Here is a 23,925-nt window from a genome sequence, read left to right as displayed (position 1 = left end):
CAGGCCACACTCCACACACAGGCTGAGGAGCAGCTGCTGCTTGCCCTTTCATTCACAGCCACTGTTTGAGTTTGAGGCTCTTGGTGTCTAAAACTGGGCAGCCAGCCCTGGTAGAGGAAGTAAAGTGAGGCAAATGTCTGGAGGTAAGAGAGGGAGGGGGTAGTGGAGAGTGATGGACATTTCAGCTCATCTGGAGACCGCCTCCTTGATGTGGAAGATAAGACTAGAATGTTGGGTCTGACTTCAGGGGATGAAGGCGCTGGGCAAGAGGAAGCCACCAAAGGTGGTTGAGCAGGGGAGGGATTCCACAAAAGATTACTTGGTGGCTGAACAAGCATTAGAGGCAGGGAAAGCAATTGAACCAGGGCTGTAGTGAAAAATATCCTGCTTTCCTCATGAGTGGGTGCACTGCCTGTGAATCTCCTTTTCTCAGATGATTCTGGGACCATTATTAGCAAAGCTAATAGTGAGGGAGGGTCAGTGCTCCAGAGCCAGGTGGGAGATGTCACTTACCTGCACTAAGAAAAAGCAACTGCACAGATGCCCGGGCCTTCCAGAGAGGATGGCTTGGAGCCATCAACCTTGGGCTGCAGCTACTCCCCCTCCCCCCCCACTTTGTTCTGCCTGGGGCCATATGCAGAGCCCCCACCCCTTCCCTTCTTGGCTGGTGATCCAAGCCCTCCTCTTCTCAGAGCTCAGACATCTTTGTAATAGGGGCAGTCTGAGGCCTGCTGATGGGGTAAAAGGCAGAGTTTGTGAGGCATTGATCCCTGAATACCACCTAGATAGTTAATGCAAGCAGGAATCAAGGACAACACCCACTGTAAGGGCAGTGCCCTGTGTGGAGAGGCTCCAGTGCCAGGGAGCGCCCATCTGGGCCCTGTTATCACCTGGTATGGAGCCCAGGAGCCTTGGCCCTCCTGTTAACTTCCTACATGGCCTTGGGAGAAGTTACTCACCTTTCTAAGCTCCCTCTTTTGTCTGTAGAAAGAGGGACAATATCATTCTCACTCTTTGGGCTCTCTGTTCCCTCAATGACTCCTGCTATGCCCAGGCATGGCACCCCAAAGATGTAGAGATATAGAAATGACACACAGCATGTCCAGCTCTGGATTTCATATCTGGATTTGGGGGATCCCCAAATGTAGGTCTAGGAGAACCAAGAGCAACTACAGGGAAGGATAGTTTAGCATAGGACAGAGCAGCTTCCCGGGGCATTCTCCATGGAAAGCACCCCATGAAAGAAGGGGTTTGCTAGGCACTAGTGGCTCACGCCTGTAATCCCAGCTACTCAGCAAACTCCATCTGAGGACTGAGATTCAGAGCTAGTCCTTGCAAATAAAACCTTGCAACTCTTACCTCCAATTAACCAGCAAAAAGCTGAAGTGGGAAGTGTAACCAAAATGGTAGAGTGTCAGCCTTGAGTAAAAAAAGCCAAGCAAGAGTCCAAGGCCCTGAATTCAAACCCTAGTACTAGCATAAAATAAAGCAAGCATCTATACCTCAGTTTGCCCATTTGTAACATGGGAACAGAATCTGAAAGAGAGGATAATAGTTGGTGTGAGGATGGACTAAGTTGATCCACGTAAAGCACTCTGCACACAGGAAGCACTCAGGAATGTGCTGTTACTATTATGGTAATTATGATAGTCATGAGGCCTATGAACTCAACTATGTTATTGGATGTCCCAGGAAAGGCTGTCTCCATTTAAATTGCCTCTTTGGGATGGAGGTATGGCTCGAGTGGTTGAGTACTTGCCTAACAAAGCACAAGGCCCTGAGTTCAATCCCCATTTCTTCCAAGAAATAAAAAGTCTATTAAAGTTACTATTATTATTTGTTGGCCCAAGGACCACCCAGCCCCTGGAGCTTTTGGACAATACCTGGAAGGTGCCCAGAATGTTTCTATTTTCTCCTTGACACCCCAGGGGAGTTTCTGGTGATTCCTCTGTACTCACATACTGTTAGGGATCAGGGGACCTAGCCAAGGGCAGACCTCCATGATCCTTTTCCTACCCAGCAGTCAGTTTCCTGGGAGGGTGGGGTGGCTGGGGGGGGGGGGGGGAGGGGGAGGACCGGTGAGGAGGACTTCCAGAGTGCTAAGCTGTCAGCAAGGGGTGGTATCTAGAAAACAGACTGTAGGCAGTCTCCCCCTGAACCCCACAGGACCACCCAGGCCATCTGAAGGTAGCAGAGCCCTGGCCTTACACACAATACTGGGTTAGAAGCAATCTTTCTGCTCTGGTGATCCATCCACTGCAATCAAAGCTCTGTTTCATGAGGAAAAGAAGGGCGGAAGTAATAGAAAAGGGCAGGCGAATGGCCGGGGCTTTAGCTTGTTCCTGGAGCCCTGCTCTGTTGGTTGACGGTGCCTCTGAGTGTTGAAGCTTAGAGATGAAATGCTGTGGGGTGGCCAAGGTTCTCTTGGCGGGCAGGGGCCCAAGCCTACCCGTCTCACCTCACCAGCAGCTCCACCTGTGTCTATCCCCCCTCCACGTGCCCCTCCCCCCCTCCCCCCCCCCCCCCGCCCCCACCACAGTCAGCATCCTCCCCATGGAGCAAGTAGAGCCTGACCTAGTCCTGGAAGAGGTTGATCCACACTGGGAGGACCCGCAGCAGCACAGCAGCCCCAGCCCTGTTCTAGCTTTTGAAGAGGAGATGGAAGTTATAGTGGAGATGCCCAGGTAAGGAGCCAGAGCAATCCCAGGGCGGGAGAGTAACAGGCCTGTCATGTGGAATCCTAAATGTATGAAAGGGTGTGGGGCAGAACCAAGCCAATCTCCCCCAGGCAAGCTGCCCTCTCCCCATGGGTACATCAGCTTCTGTGCTGTGTTCTAAGACAGTCTGGATACATGTGGGCATACCTCTCTCTCTCTCTTTTTTTTCTCTAGAAAAGATAGCATGTTACATGTGCCTATCTGCACCTCCTTGTTTTCACTGCTGCATTGTATTCCATGGTAGACAGAAGCCAAATTACCTTCCAGGGGAATCTCAGGATCTCTATTCTCACAGTTGATTCTTAGTGACAGCTACTCAAGCTGGGAGGTTTGGGGCTCTCAGTCCCATGAGCTGCATTACTAAGATGGGGAAACTGAGGCCCAGAGAGGCTTAGGATTGACCTAGATTACCACCCAACAGTGCAGAAGGCTGCAGAGAGCCTGGGGCTGCTCCGGTGGGACTCCCCAGATCCAGCTTTGGTGGGGAATTCAGGTCAGGTCCCCGGCATCAATGACATGCTATAGAGAATGCTGTAAGCAGTGGCTGTGTTTGCTTGCGGGTGCTCACTTCCTGAACTCACCCTGACTCAGGGAGCTGCCCCGGATTCAGGAGGAGAAGGAAGAGGAAGAGGAAGCAGAGGAGGAGGAAGAGGAGGAGGAAGAGGAGTTGATGGAGCCTGTGTGAGTCACTTGTCCACCTGGCTAAGGGGTGTGGGGTGGGGACAGGGTGTTACGGTCAGGGCTTCAGGCTTCTAGGTAGCACTGCTGCTTATATGATTGATTGATTGATTGATTTGTCAGTCGTGGGCTTGAACTCTGGGCCTGGGTGCTGTTCCTCAGCTCTTCAGCTCAAGGCTAGTGCTCTACCACTTGAGCCATAGCGCCACTTCTGGTTTTCTGAGCAGTTTATTAGAGATAAGAGTCTCACAGACTTTCGTGCCAGGGCTAGCTTTGAATTGTGATCCTCAGATCTCAGCTTCCTGAGTGGTTAGGATTACAGGCGTGAACCACTGGTGACTGGCTATATGATTTTTTTTTGTACTGAACTCCTGTCCTTGGTTTTGTGCTCTGTATGCCAAGCACTGGCCTAGAGCCACAGTACCTCCAACACACACACGCACACCCCTATACTGACTACATACATGTTCTCAGATCAGTGCACACAGGTGCAAGATCTCCATGTATACCAGCTCACAGATACAGATGTGCAACATACCCTGCATGTACACATGTGTGCATGCACACGGCTACTCATGTATACACTAGCATGTATCTGCAGGCTCCACCCTTGCCCTGTGCTTGGGTCCCGGAGCACATGTATACACTTTTCCACAAATTTTCAGGCACACATGTTCAGGCAAAAGTTCCTGAGTTTAAAACTGAGGGAACTATGGAGCCCCAGGCCCAGAAGGAACAAGATGCTGTGGGGACAGAGCCAGCATTCCTGGGCCACTGCCAGAGGGCATGAGGCATGGGGCAAGCTGGGCTGGGCTGCTTCTGCCTGGGGAAGGATGCTCTTGGCCAGCTTTGCAGAGGTGCAGGTTACTGATGACGTCAGGGCCCTGGTAACGCCACTGGTCACCTAGCAACCTTGTCTCTGCAGGCCGCAGCTGGGCTTTTCCTAGCAACCACAGCCTTGTGGTCCCCACCTGGCCTCCCTGGGGGCGGTTCTGCCGTTCCCTGCACATCCCCTCAGTGAGATTAGAAGCAGGAAGGATTGATGGCTCGGCTGCCATCTGAGCCACACTGGCTTAGGAGCTGCTTTCCTGGTTAAGCTGGGGTTGTCCAAGTCTCCACTTGTATGTGCCGACCCTGGGCTTGGGGTGAATGTCTGGGCCCCCAGGTGAAGTCCTGCAACATGGGCATCCTTGCCGGCAGAGACAGAGATACCCAAGTAGGTGGTTGCTTCTGCCTATGGCCTGCCTGCCTGCTTGCCTGCCTTTCCCCCTTCCTCCTTCCCTCTCCCCTTCTTTCTTCTTTCCTTCCCTTCTTTCCCTTCTTCCTTCCCTCCCTCCCTTCCTTCCTCTCCCCTCTGTCCTCCTTCTCCCCTGCTCCTTTTGTCTTTTCTTCTCTCCCTTCTTCTCTTCCTCCTTCCCTCTCTCCCTCCCTCCCGCCTTCCCTTGGGCTCTAGGGCTAGAACCTACTGAAGGTATGTGGGAATTTAGTGGGGGCACAGTGTACTGGGACTATGGAGGGAATAGACTGGAAATGGTCACAAGCTGGCTACAGCTAACCCCAGCTTCAACCCAGGAGCTACAAAGCCTCCAGGAAGCCCTGGACCCAGTTTCTGTCTGCTGCTGTTTGAACATCCCTAGGACTTGGGAATTCTCTAGAAGCTGATAGGCTGCTGGGCTGAGGGAGGGTAACAGACCTTGGGGATATTGACCAGGACAGTGCTGGGCTTAAGTACCTTGCTATTTGAGACTGAGATGTCCCATCCCTGTTACCGCCCCCCTTCCATCGGTCAGGTGCTAGCCCTGTGGATTGCTGCCTTCTCTGGGATTAATAATGATGAGACCAATAATAAAAATAGCTGATCAGGCTATGCACCAGTGGCTCATGCTTGTAATCCTAGCCACTCAAGAGGCTGAGATATGAGGATCACCGTTCAAAGCCAGCCTGGGCAGGAAAGTCCATGTATCTCCAATAAACCACCAGAAAACTGTGATTCAAGTGGTAGAGTGCTAGCCTTGAGCTGAAGAGCTCAGGGACAGTGCTCAGGCCCAAAGTTCAAGCCCCATGACCACCAACAATAAAAAAAGTAGCTTATCATCAAAGAGTTACTTGGAAGACTCATCAGAAAGTCAGAATGGTAGGTTCGGTTACAGACCCCCACTTCACAGATGAGAAGACTGAGGCTCAGAGTTGATGCTCTGCAGGTCAAGGGCTGCCCTGCCAGGAAGGATGGACCTCAGGTTTTGTCCCAAATCATGTTGGCTCCAAAGTAAACAGTTGGTATTGCACATAGGAAGTGGCTTCCAGTGTTAGGAGAATCCAGAACAATCCATCCTGGTGTTTTTGTGGACTTTCCCACTCAATTTCACTGGTCCCTCTGCTCTCATTGAAATAAACCAGGCTGCTCAGGCTGGGGAATCCTGCCATCCTAGGAGATAGGGCAGCCTTTGGTGCCCAGAGGACTTGCCCAAAACCATGTGGTGTGCCTTGCTGGCCGGATACTGGGGAAAAGAGGGTGCTGGGGATCCTCTAGCAGGGCTGCCATCTGGGCCTGTGGCAGCAGGCTGAGCTAGGGAGCACACTGTATTAGTTTAGGCCTCTTCATGATTACTGTCTGTGGAGGACAAGTTCTTTTTGTTGTTGTTGTTGTTGGTTGTGGGGCTTGAACTCTGGGCCTGGGCACTGTTCCTGAGCTCTTTAGCTCAAAGCTAGTGCTCTACCACTTGAGCCACAGCGCCACTTCTGGTTTTCTATTGGTTTATTGGCGACAAGAGTCTTTCTTGCCTGGGCTGGCTTTGAACTGCGATCCTTAGATCTCAGCCTCCTGAGTAGCTAGGATTACTTGCGTGAGCCACCGGCGCCTGGCAAAGATAAGTTCTTGATAGTAAACACAGTGCCTCAAATGTCTCAGGTCCCCATGAGAATGTTTGTTTCTTTGCTTGTTGTTTTTCATGGTGCTAAGGATCAAACCCAGGGCCTCATGCATGCAGGGCAAGTATTCTAATTTCTTTTCCAATCGGACACCAAAGAAACACTTTTAGATTAAAGAAAATATTGCAAGATAACAATATTAACATGTTGACCTATCAATCTTCATAGAAAGTCAGTTGTAAACATGATTGGGAATTTATATTTTTAGGGAGAAAAGGACCCAGGAATTATGCAAGGCATAAATGTGACCTGTTTTTGTGAGTGAATCTTTTAGAAGATTGGGTGGGGCCTATTTCCCTGAAAACCCTGGCCCCCTGCAGAGCCATGTCTATAGAAGAGAGCTAAGAGGAGTCAGGCACTTGGATCATTAGCCCCTCATGTCATGTGGGATGAAGCAGCAGCACAGAACCGCAAGCCCACAGCCTTGAGCCCTGAGATGCCAGTGTCTTACCCAGCTTCATTTGCCTGGGCTGTGTGGCTCAGGACCCACCATTAGACCTCTCCAAGCCTCTGTTTTCTAAGCTGACATGCGTTTGGCTGCAGCCCTCATCTCTCAGGGTTGCTTGGATGAAGTCAGATCCAAGGGTAGCCTGGTGGGCACAATGCCTGGCACACAGCCCCCCTGAGAGACCGTGAGTTTGGGAGCATTCTGTTCCCAGTCAGCAGGTTGCAATCCATGCAGACTACACTTCCATCTCCACCTGCTCACCCACTTCAGCAGGGGACGGAGCCTTGGCACTGTCCGAGAGGATAGACAGGTCAGATGTTCTAGCAGACGTGAATATTCCTCCATGACCCCCTTGGTGACAAGAGTCTGAGGTGGGTGGGAGCTGGGGCTGTTAGGTAGTAGGCCTCAACCTAACTCCAGAAGTCACAGGAAATTCAAGTATGGTGGTACATACCTGTAACCCAAATATTCCAGAGGCCGAGACAAGAAGATTGTGAATTCAAGGCCAGTACCTAGAGATATAGACTCTTTTTTTTTTACAGTTACATGGTAATACAGAGACATGAATCAGAATGATCAACATTCAAATATCAGAAACTTCCATTTCAAAAAAAAATGTACAGTGAGCCAGGCACCAGTGTCTCATGTCTATAATCCTAGCTATTCGTGAGGCTGTGATCTGAGGATTGAGGTTCGAAACCAGCCAGGGCAGAAAAGCCTGTGAGACTCTTATCTTCAATAAATCACTCAGGAAAAAGCTGGGAGTGGTGCTATGGCTCAAAGCGGTAGAGTGTTAGCCTTAAGCACAAAGAATCTCAGGGACAGTGCCTAGGTCCTGAGTTCAAGCCCCAAGACCAGTTCCTCCCCCCCAAAAAAAACCCCACAAAAACTACAGTTCAGGCTTCTCTGGAAAGTCAGAAGATATGACCCTTCCCTCAAAGCCCCGTTCAAAGTAGGTCAGATGCCACCTTCAGGTGGGCACAGCTCTCTATTCGCCCCAGTCCTTGCCCTGCCCCTCCTCATCTCTCCTGTATACTGGCAGGGGTTAGGAAAACTTCAGCAATTATAGTGTGGCTCTGATTTATTTCCTGGCATTAAAAACAACCAAAGCTTTGGCCCAAGGTTTGTGTGGCTTAGGACAATTTTTGGTGTGACTTTGGCCTGATCAGTTCACCTCTCTGAGCCTTGTTTTTCTTACATTCCCTGTCCTATCTGTCAAAGATGGTCGCCTGGAGACTATGGGAGGAGATGAGATATATTCTGAACATCTATGGTGATCTATGGACAGCACCCCCCCCCCACTGCCACCCACACTCCTCCTGGCACAGGCCATGCCCCTGATCCATTCCATGTTTTCAAATTGTCATCTTTGAGATCCAGCTCACAGGCCACCTCCTCTGGGAAGTCCTCCTTCCTCACAGCTCTGTAGCTGTGAGTGGGATCCAGCCCTGTGCACTGGATATGGCTTGGGCCTGGTTTTGGGCATCTCTAGGCCCAGCTCCTGGCCAGAGCTCAACCTTAGCAGAACTCAGGCAATGTCAAGCACTCTAACCCTTTCCTCTACCCCTGGCGTGACAGTGTCCTGCTGGATAGCTGCTTGCTGGTACAGGCGAGTGTGGACCAGAGTGGAGTAGACGGGACAGAGCTTCAGACAGCATCACTGCAGGTAGGAGAGCCGGGGCACTGGGTACCAGGTATCCACATCAGCTCTGCCCCACACACTGCGGTTACAGGGGAATTTCAGATGCCCACAGGACAGAAGCAGGGTGGAGGGTCCTGCCGTGTCAGGGGTCAGACAGTCAGGAAGGACATTGGCCATGGCGGGTATCAGGCAAGCTGGCCTTGATTCCACTCCCTCCCTTCCCTACTCTGGGCCTCTGTAGCTACTGGTGTCAAAACGTGCTGCAAACACCTCCCAAGGGTGCAAGAGGGCCCCAGAGGGCCAGTGCACTATGGGGTTCTCTTCTGGGGGCCCAGGTCTGGCTGAATGGGGAGTCCGACAGGGGTCAGGGCAGGAGTGGCCTGGCAGGGCCTGAGGGGCTGGGCGGGGCAGGAGCAGAGCTAGGGGTGGACACCTTGAAGCACGGGATCTGAGTGGGCAGGTGGCAAAGGTCCAGCTTCCTAACTTGTGTCTCTGCAGGAGCTGCAGGAGGAGTCTCAGGCCAACAGCTCGGCAGGTAGGTGGGGCTGGGGAGGACTTCCAGGCTGAAGGCCACCTCTCCTTCCTCCTCCTCCCAGTCTATGTGCGCTCCCCAATCCCCCATCCTCAGTGAAGCCAATCCTCCGTGCCCTGGGGCCACGTGATCATAGCCACACATGTCTTTCACGGGTCCTGGGGGGAAGGGCTGAGGCCCGAACTCTTGGCCGGGGAGCCCCACTGTTCTGGCCCTCAGTGCAGCCTCTTCTTCTGGGGGAAGCAGCTTTAGGTACTGGCCCAGTGAGGTTCCATTCAGCCATCTCCTGAGGGGCAGCGGGACCAGAAGCTGTGTACAATGGGGCTGTCCACCAAGGCTGTGCCTTAGTCCTGTTTCTGTGAGCTAGATGTGGCTTCTGGGCCCTCTAGGCTGCTTTCAATGGTGAACTTGGCTCCTTGGGCCAAGTCTACCCAATCCTGAGAATTTCAGGAATGGTGGCAGGGTGTGGAGGGGAGGTGGGAGAGCATTGTGGGGTGGAGGGTGGTTACAGGGCAGCCAAACAATGGCTGGGTATTTACACTCCATTGGATGTCAAGCCCTGGTCTGGTTTGGAGTCCCTTATACTACTTGTACCCCATTTTTCAGATGGGAAAAGCTGAGGCTTGGCCAAGAAGTCAAGAAAGATCTGTTTCATTCTTGGCCCCTCTCCTTCTTCATAGCTAATCCGGTGTCTTCTCTGAATCATGGCTCCCAAATCTAGAGAAAGGCAGCACAGTATCCCTCTCCAGAGCAGGGGAGACAATGTATCCCAGGTCCCCAGCCTGGGGCTGGTCCTGAGCCAGTTGTCCTGACCCTGAGTGTCCTGAGCTTGTTCCTGGTTTGTTTGTTTTGTCTGTGTGCTAGTAGTACTGGGACTTGAACTCAGGGCCTCACAGTCTCAAGTGAGTATTTTTTTTTTTTTGGCTCGCTACCACTTGAGCCACAACTCCACTTTCAGATTTTTGGCTGAGCTGTCTTTAACCCAGATCCTCAGTTCTTAGTTTCCTGAATTTTTAGGATTACAGGTATGAGGCCAACTGGGTTTTTGGAAAGTGTTCTCTGTTAGCTTGAAGATTTATCTGTATGAACCTACCAGGTCTGTGACCTGATGCTGGGCCTCCATGTAGATGGGGCAGGCTGAGGTCTGACCCGCTGTGGTGGAGCTGCCTCTGCATGCTTCTCCTTCCCAGGTGATTTAGAAACAGGTGGTTGGAGCATCTCCCCAAGGAATGCTGAGACAGCCATTTGTCCATCGCTATTCAAGGCACGGGTCTCATCCGGCTGCTTCAGCATCCTCTGGGAGCTGGTTAGAGACAGGGAATCCTAGCTCCCACCAGCACCAGCTGGTTTGGAAAATGGAGTTCACTCTGTGACCATCTACGTGTCCTTCTCTCTCTCTCTCTCTCTCCCCCCCCCTCTCTATTTGTGCCAGTCCTGGGGCTTGAACTCAAGGCCTAGGCACTGTCCCCGAGCCTCATTGGGCTCAAAGCTAGAATTCTACCACTTGAGCCACAGCACCACTTCCAGCTTTTTCTGAGTCTCACAACTTTCCTGCCTCAGCTGGCTTTGAACTGCAGTCCTCAGATCTCAGCCTCATGAGTAGCTAGGATGATAGGTGTGAGCCACTGGCATCCGGCTGGGTGACATTTTCCATGCTGTGTTCCAGGGATGGCAGTGATTCTTCAAGCTGGGCTTAATGGTGCATGCCTGTAGTCCCAGCATTTGGGAGCCAGCCTGGGCTACATAGTGAGACCCTGTCTCACAAACCAATAAAAATAAGCAATGCTTTAGACCTTGGCAGGGCTGCTCTGTGTGAGCACTGGAAAGGAGCCCCACTCATGCCACTTTTCCACCTCTGCTCCTGACTGCAGCCCCCAGGGTCACACCTCTGCCTGCCTGCAACCTTCTGGCCCCAGCACCATGGCTAACTCAGGCCGAGATATGCAGCTGAACCGTCTAGTGCAGGACCAACCTCCTGGCCAGGTGGCCCCCAGGCCTGCCCCCCCAAATCTGGCAGAGCATCTCCCCAATGTGCCCAGCTACCGCCCCCCAATCACGCGTATCCCTGTCCTCGTCTCCCGGAGAACGGCCTTGTCCAGCTCCAGCTTCGCCAAGGAGAACAGGAGCTCCATCCGGCGCCTCGGTAGTGTGAGCCCACCCCACCCCACGCCCTGCGCTTCTGCATGGCTTGAGCTGACTTCCTGCATGGCAGCACGGTCACGGTGGAGGATCTGGCCTTGTGCTCAGGGAAAACCTGCTCTCTTCCTCAGGCCTTCTTCTTGTTTTCTGGTGGTGACCTAAGGGGCTTGGGCCCCCTTTTCCTTGTGCCTCAACTCCCACCACTAGCAATTCAGTATTTGATTTACACTTTGCTTTCTGTGAGTCATCAGTTTTTAAAATAAGGCAGTCCCTCACACTCTAGTTTAAATAAGCCACTCAGATCTTCAGTCCATGAAACTAGGCCAAGGAGCTGGTAGAGGGTCAAGGCAATGAAAGAAGGGAAATAGTGGAACAATATGGTGCCCGCTGCAGATAGAATCTCCTGACCTGAGCTTATGAGTTTGCTGGGGGCTAGACTTTGTGCTTGACAACTCAGTTTCAGGACAGTGAGAAGTCCCTGGTACAGGCAGGAGGGCCGGAAGGGGCAGATCCTCAGATTCACAGGGCCAAAGGAGGGCATATCCCAGTGGTCCCAGATGGCCTTGAGGCTGCTGCTACTGCTGCTCACGAGGGGTTCCAGCCTCTCTCTGCCTTCACTCCAGTCAGCCCTGTGTACTGTTCCCTTTGGGACTGGCCGTTAGTTTCCTCTGGCCTTGGGCAGGGCTGGCCTCTCAGGTAAAGCAGAGAAAGGAAGAGACCCAGGGCTGTCTTCTCTTCCTACCTCTCAGTGGTCATGGAGTTGGGGTAAGGTGACATTTGGACTAAGTGAGGATGCCCATCAGGTCTCCATTTCCTGGGGGGCAAGCCTTAAATCTCCATTCGCCCCTGCAGACCACTCTCGCTTTTCAGGACCAACTCTACCTTCATTTGCTTGCTGCTCTGAGACACTTTTTAAAATCACTAATTGAATGGGAAACTAGAATTTATTGCCACAAATAGAGGGCCTACATAGAAATGGTGGTAAACACAGAGCTGAGAATCCAGGTGAGGTACAAGGGGCCTGCCAGGGGTTCCTAGCCTTAAGGGGGCTTTGGCTGTAACTCAGGGCCCCTAGTGAAGGCCCTGGGGCCCTGAGCTGAGACCTCACTGTGGCTCTGAGGATCCAGAAGAATTAGCAGGTGAGTCAGGGTCTCAGTCTGCTACCCTTTGTACCTGGTCTATGTGGCTAAAATCTTCCATGTCCTCCCTGGCCCTGGGGCTCCCCACATTGGGGGCCAGTGACTCACCGAGGCAGTGGCTGATGGGACATACAGGATTGTAGGTACCCCAGGCAAGGACATGAAGAACAAGGAGGCCATTCCCGCTTCGGTGACATCGCCTGGCACCTGTGGAGTCGGGGCAGGGGGACATTTCCAGTGATCTCAAGGTGTCCCTTTCCCTCTCCCTTGGTGTCCTCCAGACCTGCGCCTGGCTGCTCCTGGGTAGCTGGGAGGAGAGGCACTGACCCAATCTTGGTGCTATAGCAGGCTTCTCAACATCCCTGTGCCTCAGTTTCCTTATCCACACCATGGGAACAAGAATAGCTGGGAAGGTCAAAGAGTTAATATAGACTAGCATAGAGGTACATACCTATTGTCCCAACCAATCAGGTAGCTGAGGCAGGAGGATCTGCTAGGTTCATGAGTTTGAGAGCAACTTGGGCAATATAATGAGACCATGTTTCAAAAATAAATAATAGGGCCAGGCATTAGTGGCTCACACTGGTAACCCGAGCTACTTAGAAGGCTGAGATCTGAGGATTGCAGCTCCAAGCTGGTCCAGGCAGAAAAGTCCCTGTAAGACTCTGATCTCCAGTTAACCACTCAAAAACCAGAAGTGAAGCTGTGGCTCTAAGTAGTAGAGTGCTAGCCTTGAGCAGAACAGCTCAGGGACAGTGCCAAGGCCCTGAGTTCAAACCCCACGACTGACAAAATAAAATAAGCATAATTAACATCTATAAATTACTTAGAGTTTAGTAAAACAAATCCCATCCTTCAGATATATTGGAAGTGCTTAATCATAGAAACATTAGTCTCTAAGGTAATTTAATAATGCATTACTGTTCTTTATGTTCCTAATGACTTTATTCTGTCTGTAAATCAGTATAATAATAATAATAATCTCATTTCTATATTGAGCTCTTTATAGGGTGGGGAAATGAGAACCAGTCCTGGGGGCTTTTCTCTCCCTCTCCTGGGGGTGGGGGTAGGAGGGAGGTTGCAGGCCTAACCCAGGTGGAGGAATGGGTGGGTAGAGGAGCACTCTCCCCCTCCCCCAGGCTCCTAGACAAACTTGCAGCCCATAACACTTCCTGTGTCTGGGACCATGCATCCCTTCCTGGAGGCTCTCCTGGAGCCTATGTGAGAAACTGCTGTGGCCTCTGGCCTCCCCTTCCAGCTCATTCTCTCCATGGCTGCAGGGCTGCCAGGTGAGGGCTCTTCTGTCTTATGTCCTCCTCAGAGCCTGGAGTCTCTCTCTCTCTTTTGGCCTGAAACTAGAACTTGAACTCAGTACTTGACACTTTTGCTCATTGGCTGGCGCTCTACCAATGGAGCTACTTTTCCAACCCCATGTCCCTTAACATTAAAAAAAAAGTCTTTATTGGGCTAGGAAGGTGGTTCAGTGGTAGAGTGCTTGCCTTGCATGCACGAGGCCCTGGGTTTGATTTCTCAGCACCACATAAGCAGAAAAAGTCAGAAGTGGGGCTGTGGCTCAAGTGGTAGAGTGCTAGCCTTGAGCTGAAGAGCTGAGGGACAGCACCCAGGCCCAGAGGTCAGGCCCCCTGACTGCAAAAAAAAAAAAAAAAGTCTTTATTGCTACTCATCCTCTTCCCCAGAGGGCTTAGCGTTCAGTAAACAAGAGCCTAGAGTCTTGAGGCCCCTACTCATCAAACTAGAAAATAATAAGCAACTCTATAAACTGCTGGTTCCTCCCTGAGAAAAATCCCAGATGCAGCGATTTCCATGTGCTGTGCCAGGCCTGTGCTGGCTGCCACTGGGTGGTCCTGCCTAGGTGGGGTGGGGGGTAGGGGCGCCTGCCCAGCCCCCAGCATCCTCTGAGCTTGGACTTGAGGGCCTGTCCCATGGTCCTGAGGTGCCACCAGGCACAGGCTCCCCGGGAAGGCCTTGATTCTCAGGGAGGTCTCAGAGGTCAGGACCGGACTGGCTGATGAATTCTGGGGGCTCCAAGTATACAAATTGGGAGTAATACATATTGCTAAAACAGGCTATTATGCTTAATAGGAGGAAACCTTGAATGTCTAATTGAGACTTTGCTCTCTCCTATAATAGGGAAACTGAGGCTCAGGGAGGGGAAGCAGCTGGCCCAGGCTGTGCTAAGCCAGGCCCAACCTTTGCCCCTACCTGCTCCTCATGCCTTCTGTGCCTGCAGCTCACTGCTGGTCTGCATTCTTCTAGTCCAGGCAGGACTTTGAAGCAATTTCAGTGTCATCCTGGCTTCTCTGTGGCTTGTGGTCGTTGGGGTGTGGTGGCACTCAGGGGCCTGTGTATGGCATCCTGCACCCCTGCATGCAGCTCTCCCGTGGGTTTCCTTAGCAAACAATGCCACCAGAGGCCTTCCACACGTGTGCCTGCCTCCACCAGGCCCCAGACCTGGCTTCTCTCTCTCTCTGACTCTTCCTCCTTCCTCTCTCCCAGTGCCGGCCACAAATGAGCACCCAGAGGTGCAGGTGGAAGACACTGATGCTGACAACCACCCCCTCATCGCTGAGGAGAAGCCCCCCTCCCCTGAACAGTTGCCACCTTCGCCTGCCAAGTCCGACACCCTTGCTGTCCCTGGATTGGCTGCGAGCACTCACAGGTCACCCTCCCGCTCCCTGCTCTCTTGGGCTTTTCTTGGGCAGGGCTTGGAAACCATGCTGATGAATGAAAGCACTAAGATAGTCTTCATTGTATTAGATGGATAACCAAACCTGGAGCTCAATTTGGGACGCGCCCAAGCTCATACCATGAGCTGGAGCCTGGGTGCCAAGGCCTTGCTCCGCGTGTGATAGAGAAGGGGGCAGGTGTGACTTCAGGCTGGAAGTAGAGGGTTGGGATGTTCAAGCTAAGACCTGACTCAGTGATAAGCACCCCATTATTTAGTGAGCTGGAATCAGTCCCATTTTACACAGGGGGAAATGGAGGTGGCTCAGAGAGTTTCAGTGATCTTTGAAGATCCAGGGTGCAACCCCCCCAGAGTCTGCCTGAAGCAAACCACAGAATGTGAGACTGAGGTCCCCAGAGTGCTGCACCCCACTCTTTTTCTGGCCTCTCCCCTCCCCTTCTTCCTAGGCTCTAGGTGACCTTCAGGGTCAAGGTCAATCCTGGCCTGCCCTTGCCGCAGCTGAAGGCCCCTGGATGCCTGCATCCTGCAGGAAGAAGCTGCCTTCTCCGGATGATGAGGCCGAAGAGCTCAAAGCACTGTCACCAGTTGAGTCCCCGGTGGTCGCCTGGTCGGACCCCACCACCCCACAGGAGGCAGAGTGAGTAGGAGCCCAGGGTAGGAGGGGGTGATGGTCTGGAGAGGGGGCAGACAGGGGAGGAGAAGGGATTGTGGAAGTTTTAGAATTCCACACAAGGCAGACAGTCAAGGGCTTTGGAGCGGTCCATCTGGGTGTTCTATGCAGGCTATTCCTGCTTGGCCAGGAGTCCTAACACTTATCAGCTGGGTATAGACTCAGCCAGCTTGGTCCACACCAGCAGTGATCCTGTGGGGTCTCAGGCAGATGACTCCCTGTAATCAGCAAGATTACAGGGACCCAGTGGGTCCCAACTTTTTGGGGGAGAAGGGTAGTACTGGAGTTTAAATTCAGGGCTTTGTACTTACTAGACAGAGGCATTACCATATATTCCTAATCTTTTCTGCGTTAGTTAAATTTTCAGATAAGTTCTCATGGCTTTTTTTTTTTTTTGGCTGAGACCAAGACCCCCCCATCCTCCACCTCCTACTAGCTGGGATGACAGCTGTGAACCCCACAGCTGACTTATTGTTGAGCTAGAAGCTGTTGGTTTTTTGGAGGGAGGGCAGTACTAGGATTAGAACTCAGGTCCTCATGCTTTTGAGACACATGCTCTGACCACTATGCCACATCTCTAGTCTTGTTTTCTACTGGTTCTTTTTGAGGTAGGGTCTTTCTTTCTTCCTGTCTAATATATTCCTGGGTCCAAGCCAATCCACCTGTTTTAAGCTCTATGTCATAGCAAATAGGAGCATACCATCGAGTCTAGCTCTCCATTAAGAAAGACTCCCCAAAACTTCCTTCCCTGGGGTGGTCTTGAATCATAATCCTCCCCCATTTCAGTCTCCCAAGTAGCTGGGATTATAGGTCTGAGCCACAGGCACCTAGCTAAGGTCTTACTCCCTCCTACACCCCTTTCCTCCTGCCCCATGATTGTCTGGATCTCTATCAGGAGCTTGTTTAGAATGCAGAATCCCAAGCCCCACCCGGCAGGACTGGATCAGAGTCCCAGCTAGTGACCCAGGGGAATCCACATTCCTGCCTACTCTCCTGCAGGTTCCAACCAAGGCCATGTGTTGGCCCAGTGGTTAGAAACCACGGCAATGGCATTGGGACCTGGGTCTCTGACAGCTTCCCAGACTGGGCCAGTGGGGAGGGGTTTTTCTGAAGGGTGTGAGTAACCTCGTTGACATCCCCGTCATGGAAGCCGGCCTGGACATCCTGTCATACTGCCCAGCCATGTCGCCTGCATCAGCCACAGGAGACGGCACTTCTGCCCTCATCCTTCTAGTCTTTTCTTCTCTCCTTAATTTTATGTACTTGTGTTCAACAGAGGCATAGACAGTTCAGAAAAGAAAGAAGCAAGAAACCCCTTAGCCTCAGATAGTTCAGTTGTCCTGTTAGCACGTGGGGGTCACGTGTTATGCAGTAGGCTAGGGGCCAGGGTTTGGATTTATCACCAGAAAATGTGTCAGGAATCAAGTACAATAATAAAAATACCCTTGAGATTGCATAAGGAGGTCAATAGGGAGGCCATACGTTCACCAGCTAAGCTAAGCTGCCATCACAAATAGACCCTAAAGGGCCAACAATAAGGTGTTTCCAATGGCATGGCATGTAGTAATTGTTCATTTAGACAGTGGAAGGCACTGACTGCTCCATAGGGTCATTTAGGATCCCAGGTGATGGTGATCCCACTGGCGACTGACTACTAGGAGAGGAGATTCCAGGCCTCTCTTCATTAAGAAGGCCGGAAGTTGTACATCTCCTGTCTCCCCACCCTCTCTGCTCCCCACAATGTCAGTACTAGGATTTGGACTCAGAGTCTTGTATTTCCCAGGCAAGCACTCTACTATTTGAGGCGTACTCCAGCCTTTTTCGCTTTCGTTCTTTTTCTGGTAGGGTCTTACACTTTCGCCTCACATATATCTGAGATTATAAGGGTGAACCACCTTGCCTTTCCCGGTCTCTTCTCTCTTCTTCAGCCTATGCATAAACGTTAACGCATGTGAATTAGGACCTACAGTGTGTCTGTGCACTTTTTCTGCCAGCCATTTCCTAAATTCTAAAGCTCCGGTTTCCCTCTCTGTTCTGCCCCAGATGTGCATCTCATGAGAACCTCAGACCAAGTGCCCCAGTCCCGTTTCACTGCACTCTCGGCAGTGTTCAAGAGTTTCCCCCTGAATTACCAGCGGGGCAAATGTGTTCTGGGAACTGCCCATCCGACCAGGCGATGTGGCACATTTTCTAAGAACAAGGCTAGAGCAGCTGGGCGTGATTTCCCTCCACTGACAGTAGAGCGAGTGGGTCAACAGTATCAGCAGAGGCAGAGACAGGATTGTGTCCTTCAAGCTTGGATAGAAGCTGAGGCCCAGCTCTGGCTGGGGCAGGGGGTCCTCTCCCCACCCAGTTGCTGAGAGAGGTGGGCCTTGTCCTCACAGTGGACAGGACCGCGCAGCCTCCTCGGCCAGCCAGAACAGTGCCATCATCAACGACCGGCTGCAGGAGCTGGTGAAGCTCTTCAAGGAGCGGACGGAGAAGGTGAAGGAGAAGCTCATCGATCCCGATGTCACCTCGGATGAGGACAGCCCCAAGCCCTGTGAGTGGGGGTGGGCGCCCATGGTGAGGTTGCCTGAGGGAAGGCCCTACTCCCATACTGGCCCAGCACCTTATGGACCCGTCTGCCCTTTCCCCTGGTGGTGGGTGGGGCTCCTGGCCTTGCACGTAGTGTGTCCCCAGCCTGCTCTGGACATGGCAGTCTCATTGTTTAGAAGCATCAGTGCCTTGATGGGGCCCCCTGAGCATTGCATTTCTTCTGTCGTTGCCTTCTGAGACAGAATCCCTAGATAGCTCAGCTCATCTCCAACTCTGGCTCCTCCTGCCTCAGCCTTCCTAGTGCTAGTATTACAGGAGGGTGGCACCGTGCCTCAGGGAAATGCTTCCTTTCATTCAGGAAATGGGGAAGAAATAAGAAAATAAGCTCACTTGTCAGAGACCTTTTAAGTCTTTCCAAAGAAGTACGGGGCCCGGGAGCTCACAGTGCCCTCGGTGGGTCTAGCAGATCTGATTTACAGTCCTAAAATATAAACATCATGAGGAACTGTGGAGAGCAGCCCTTATAACCAAGCACCAGCATCATAACATGCAGGGATCCTAGCCAGGTCCACGTGGAGCCAAGATTCTAGCCCCACCAAGAACTAGGTCCAGGTTGATCACACCTATGTACAGCAAAAGAAACTGAGGCACAGTCTGGGTCTCTCCCAGGTAACACGTAGGCTTCTGCACATGGAACTCATGGCTGGTTGAGGGTGAGTCCCTTGGTTCTGGCTCTGTAGGCAGGACCTTGGTCCCTGTAACCTCCACCCTGGGCCTCCCCAATGTCATCCCATAGCTCCAGCCAAGAAAGCCCCCGAGCCAACTGCCGTGGCAAAGCCCACTGAGCCGGAACAGCCTGAGGAAGAGGAGCATTACTGTGACATGCTGTGCTGCAAGTTCAAGCGCAGGCCCTGGAAGAAGTACCAGTTCCCTGAGAGCATCGACCCGCTGACCAGTAAGGATTCCCCCCCGCCCCCGCCCGCCCCAAGGCAGCAAAGCAGGAGGGCAGGGGTGTGAGGGCGGGGTCTAGGAGGCCTTCGGCTCATCACCTCTTGGAGTTTGGTTGGTTTTTTTGTTTTTTTTTCAAAGCACTTGTACATCTTCTTACTTGATTCTTAAAACAGCACCAATGAAAGTCCCTGGAGTTACAGTGTAAGATCGCACCCATCTTACAGATGCAGAAACCGAGGCACAAAAAACTTTGCCAAGTCTTCTCTATTACCACACTTTCTAGACCCCTGATCTGAGTAGGGGAGGGGGTGGATTCTACTTAGAGCCCCTTCTCCTCTTCCTCAGGAGTCATTTTATAGGTGAGCAACACCTTGCAGTTCAGACCTGCTGCCCTTACCTGGCAGTTTCCTGTGACTTTGGAGAAGACCCCGGCAAGCACCCCACAGGGACCTTCTCAAGGTCATACAGGAAGTCATTTAGGGGGCAGGACTGGTATTGGTGGGCTTCTAAAATGACAAGTGACCCAAAGTATCCATCCACAGACCTATCCATCCATCACCTGTCTGTCCATCCATGTCTCCATCCTCTGTGTATGACTTAACACTCTATTTACTAAGACAAGAGATACATTGTTAGAAAATCTTCAAAGAAGCTGGGTATAATGGCTCACGTTTGCAATCCTAGCTACTTGAGAAGTGGAAATCAAGGGATTGTGATTCAAGGCCAATCTGGGCATGAAAGTTCACAAAAGAGTCCATCTCAGCCAATGGCTGTGCGGAGTGGTACACTTGTGTACCAGCCCAAAGAAAAGCACAGGTAAGAAGATTGAAGGCCAGGCTGATCCAGGCATAAAGCCAAACAACAAAAGGGGGCTGGAAATATGGCTCAAGTAGTAGAGTACCTACCTAATAAACGTAAGGCCATAAGTTCAATTCCCACGATGATCAAAAACAGAAAGAAAAACTTCAAAACAAGTGAAAGTAAAAGGGTTTCTACCTCACTGTCTTTTGTCTAATAATAATGTCACCATACTGAGAATTAGAGTCTAATGGTGACTTACAGTGTCCATCTATCCATTGTTATAAATATGCTCTCCAAGAACCTTTGGAGTCAAGATGATAGACATGAAAATAAAGAATTGTCTCAGCAAAATTGACTTCTGCAGAAGGGTGAGCCATCAGCCAAAAATCTGGCAAGCAAGCACACAGAGCAGGCAGGCTGTTCCCCTATTTATCCCTAACACAGCAAGCACCTCTGCTCGATTGGTTGAGCTCAGGTTCACAATACACTCATGATTGGCTCATTTGAATAGAGTAAAATGTATTTATATAAGGTGACTTTGAAATAAGATTAGCAGTATACAAGTAATCTCAAAATATATCTGCCTCCTCTGCTATTAAGATTAGCAGTATACAAGTAATCTCAAAATATATCTGCCTCCTCTGCTATTTCTTGAACAATCTGAGGTTTGTCTTCTGAAGTCTTAATTCCATCTTGGGGAAAAAATAGTTTAAAACCTTATATTTCAAAAATCCTTCCTTATTCCAAAGCAGTTCCTCTTTTCCTTAACAAGAGCCATGCCACTAGGCCAAAGCAGGAATTTTTAAGCAACACACGTTGTTAGAAAAGCTTTTTCTCATACCATTCATCCATCCATCCGCCTGTCTTCCATGTGACAAAGTTCCACTGATGGTACGGGAGAAGAGCCCTTGTCTGGTGGACCTTCTAGCACATTCTTGCTCTCCCTTCAGACCTGATGTACATCCTGTGGCTGTTCTTCGTGGTGCTGGCCTGGAACTGGAACTGCTGGCTGATCCCCGTGCGCTGGGCCTTCCCCTACCAGACGCCGGACAACATCCACCTGTGGCTGCTGATGGACTACCTGTGTGACCTCATCTACTTCCTGGACATCACCGTCTTCCAGATGCGCCTGCAGTTTGTCAGAGGCGGGGACATCATTGTAAGTCACGTCCAGGCAGCGGGGCGGGGGTGGGGGTGGGGGGAGGTATAGACCTCTGGAGCTGTGACAATATCAGTGAGTGGGGATATTGCAAAAGGAGTTTCTTTGTGGCTTATTTTTGTCTTACATCTTCCTGTTCAAATCACACACATAAAATACAGTCACAAATGAACTGGCTTTGGGAATTACCTGAGAGAATGAAAGATAGGAAAGTGGTCCAGAGACTGGCCTTTAACACAGGGGTACCTGGTTCAGATCTCAGCTGCACACTCAGTTGAATGAGACTTCTCTGAGCCTCGGTTTGCCTATCTGTAGAGTGGGGGTCGGTAGGGTTCCCCACACTGTGCAGCCTTGCTGTGAGAACCAACATGGGATGTTGGTGGCTGCTCAGCTCAGCTGCCCAGCTGTATGTAGACAGGTGAGGAAGCCTCTAAAATGACTTAGAGGAAAGAGGATTCTTTGGCCAGCCTTGGTCCTGGCCTGATAGAAGTGTGGCCCCAGTGGCCTGTGGTCCAGAGAGGAGCTGCGTGCTGAGCGTTAGCATAGTGCCCTGCAAGACGTGAGCATCTAGATAGCTGGTGACCAGGTACCTTCGTGGGTGGACTGTGACTCTGGTGGGAAGGGGATTCTGCAAGGAATTTCATCATGGTTCTCCTAGGCCAGGCTCGAACACATTCACCACCATTCTTCCATTCCTTCCAGATGGACAAGAAGGAGATGCGGAATAACTACCGGAAGTCTCGCCGGTTTAGGGTATGTGCTGGATATGTGGGTGTCACACCTCTGGGGAAGTTGGGGGGTCTAGAGGGGCCCATGTGATATGATGCTTATATATGAAGGAATGTTGGGCTAACTCCCTGGGGCTGCCCTCCAGCCTCCAAGTCCCCGCAGGTGGTGTGGCCCTCAGAGGCCACTGCTGTGTGTCACCTCAGTTTCCCCTGTGGGCCACACAAGGCCGTGTTGGTGGGATGCCTTGTCTGAGGTCTCCTGGGGCATCCAGTTTTCCATGGAAGGTGCCCTCCCCCATCCTTCCCGCCTCTCCCCCTCAACCATGGGGTTCTGGTGGTGACACACTGTGGTGTCCCATGGGGATTTCAGATGGATCTGTTGTCCCTGCTGCCCTTGGATTTTCTGTACTTGAAGTTTGGCGTGAACCCCCTCCTTCGCCTGCCTCGCTGTTTGAAGGTAAGGGGGATGTGGGGCACAATGTCCCCAGTGGGTGGTTCCATGCATTAGTGGGAGTTTCTGGGGTATGTACCTCAGGCTTGTTGACACACAGGGGCTGTTGTCACCTAGTAGGCCCTGGCCTCCATCCCTAGCCCTGGGGGAAAAAAGGTGGGAGGGGGGACAACTCCTACTTCCAAAGTAAATAAGGAATAAGGTAATTACATAAAGTGACCATCGTATGGGAGGAGCTTGGGAAAGAAGAGTAATTATTAGTATACTTTTATTATCAGGAGTAAGACTTTGAAGGGCACAAGGGAGAAGCATTAGGGCTGCTGTTTCTCTAGAACATGTGTTTATTTTAATTTCAATTAGTTAATTAACTTCTTTATTTATCTAAATAAACATTCAAAACAAGGCCTGGGACCCAGGTACCACTGAAAGCTTCGTGACAGTATTGGGAAGGTCTCAGGGTCTCCAGGCTCTGCAAACTGAAGCCATCACGTGCGTGTCATTTCTGAGGAGCCGTCAGAGGAGTGTCCATGTCCCCCTCCCACCTCTTCCCTCCAAGGGCTGAGGGCCTCCGGTTTGAGCAGTCATTGTCCAGCTGCTGCCCCCTAGGGAGGAAGGGCTTTAGTCCTGCCATGGTTAGGACCAGCTGGGAAGTTGAGGGCAGCGCCACCCACAGACGAGGCTACCCCTGATGCCTTCCTCTTCCTCCAGTACATGGCCTTCTTTGAGTTTAACAACCGTCTGGAAGCCATCCTCAGCAAAGCCTATGTTTACAGGTAAGACAGAACCCTCCACCACCTCCCCTGCCATGTATACACATGTGTGCATAGCCCCCCCCCCACATACACACACATGCACACACAACACAACAGCATCCAGCATTTTCCACCCCCTGGCCTCCCCTTCTGGCTCCCCTGCCTCTACCACCGGAAGCCGGGCCTATTCCTAGCCAGGATGTTTGTTTTCAGAGAACCAGAAGGTCCTGTTTCCCCCCATTGTAAGAGGACACAGGCAACTTGACCTGAATTGCTCCCAGCATTGGTGTCAGCCCAGAGAGCTGACAATCCTAACAGGGGAGGGGGGGGTCTGTAAGAACACAGAGGCCACACTCAGGAAACAGGCTCCTTGTGCCTCTCCTCTGGCCCAGTGGCCTCAGTGTCATCTCCCTGCATGGAGCTCTCTCCCAGCTGCGCCCCTCACCACAGGCATTCGTCCACAGGGGCAGCTCAGCTATCCCAGGCCTAGTCCACCCTGACTCCTGACAATATTTTGATCAAATACTACTATCTCTAACTAGCACAACCTGAAGTATAAAGAGCATCTGGGGGCAGGGCATGGTGGCCCACACCTATAATCTCAGCTACTCAGGAGCTACAGCTGGATTTTGGTTTGAAGCCACCCTGAGCAAAAGTTAGCGAGACCCTATCTAGTTGTTCACACTTGTAATCCCAAGTACATAGGGAACACTAGTAAGAAGATGGAAACCCAAGGCCAGCCAATGATCAAGATCCTATATGAGGGATTGGAGGTGAGACTCAGTGGGTAGAGTGGCAGCCAATGAGCAAAGTGTCAGGTACCGAGTTCAAGTCTTAATCTCAGAACAAAAAAATCCGATATGAAAAATAGCTAAAGCAAAACAGTAGAGTCGTGGCTCGAGTGGTAGAATGTCTGTCTACCAAAGGTGAAGTCCTGAGTTCAAA

At 51.5% G+C, this 23,925-nt stretch overlaps 1 protein-coding gene across 1 annotated transcript in view; it reads left to right on the top strand.

Moving 5' to 3' along the window:
• The window catches only part of Cngb1 (cyclic nucleotide gated channel subunit beta 1), an 84,447-nt gene that overhangs the window by 32,804 nt on the left and 27,718 nt on the right, over positions 1 to 23,925 (top strand). Inside the window, exons 13-25 of the mRNA XM_042672862.1 lie at positions 2,540 to 2,684; positions 3,309 to 3,398; positions 8,350 to 8,437; positions 8,912 to 8,948; positions 10,879 to 11,088; positions 14,741 to 14,903; positions 15,460 to 15,567; positions 17,985 to 18,142; positions 18,935 to 19,093; positions 20,841 to 21,049; positions 21,752 to 21,802; positions 22,148 to 22,234; positions 22,937 to 23,001. Coding sequence (XP_042528796.1) covers positions 2,540 to 2,684; positions 3,309 to 3,398; positions 8,350 to 8,437; positions 8,912 to 8,948; positions 10,879 to 11,088; positions 14,741 to 14,903; positions 15,460 to 15,567; positions 17,985 to 18,142; positions 18,935 to 19,093; positions 20,841 to 21,049; positions 21,752 to 21,802; positions 22,148 to 22,234; positions 22,937 to 23,001 — 1,570 coding nt within the window. The remainder of the gene's footprint in view (positions 1 to 2,539; positions 2,685 to 3,308; positions 3,399 to 8,349; positions 8,438 to 8,911; positions 8,949 to 10,878; positions 11,089 to 14,740; positions 14,904 to 15,459; positions 15,568 to 17,984; positions 18,143 to 18,934; positions 19,094 to 20,840; positions 21,050 to 21,751; positions 21,803 to 22,147; positions 22,235 to 22,936; positions 23,002 to 23,925) is intronic.

This window comes from Dipodomys spectabilis, unplaced genomic scaffold (genome assembly GCF_019054845.1).
Source record: "Dipodomys spectabilis isolate Male_0828 unplaced genomic scaffold, ASM1905484v1 ptg000773l, whole genome shotgun sequence".
Classification (NCBI taxonomy): domain Eukaryota; kingdom Metazoa; phylum Chordata; class Mammalia; order Rodentia; family Heteromyidae; genus Dipodomys; species Dipodomys spectabilis.
The sequence above is the reverse complement of the archived record's forward strand: the minus strand, read 5'-3'. Positions and strand labels throughout refer to the sequence as shown.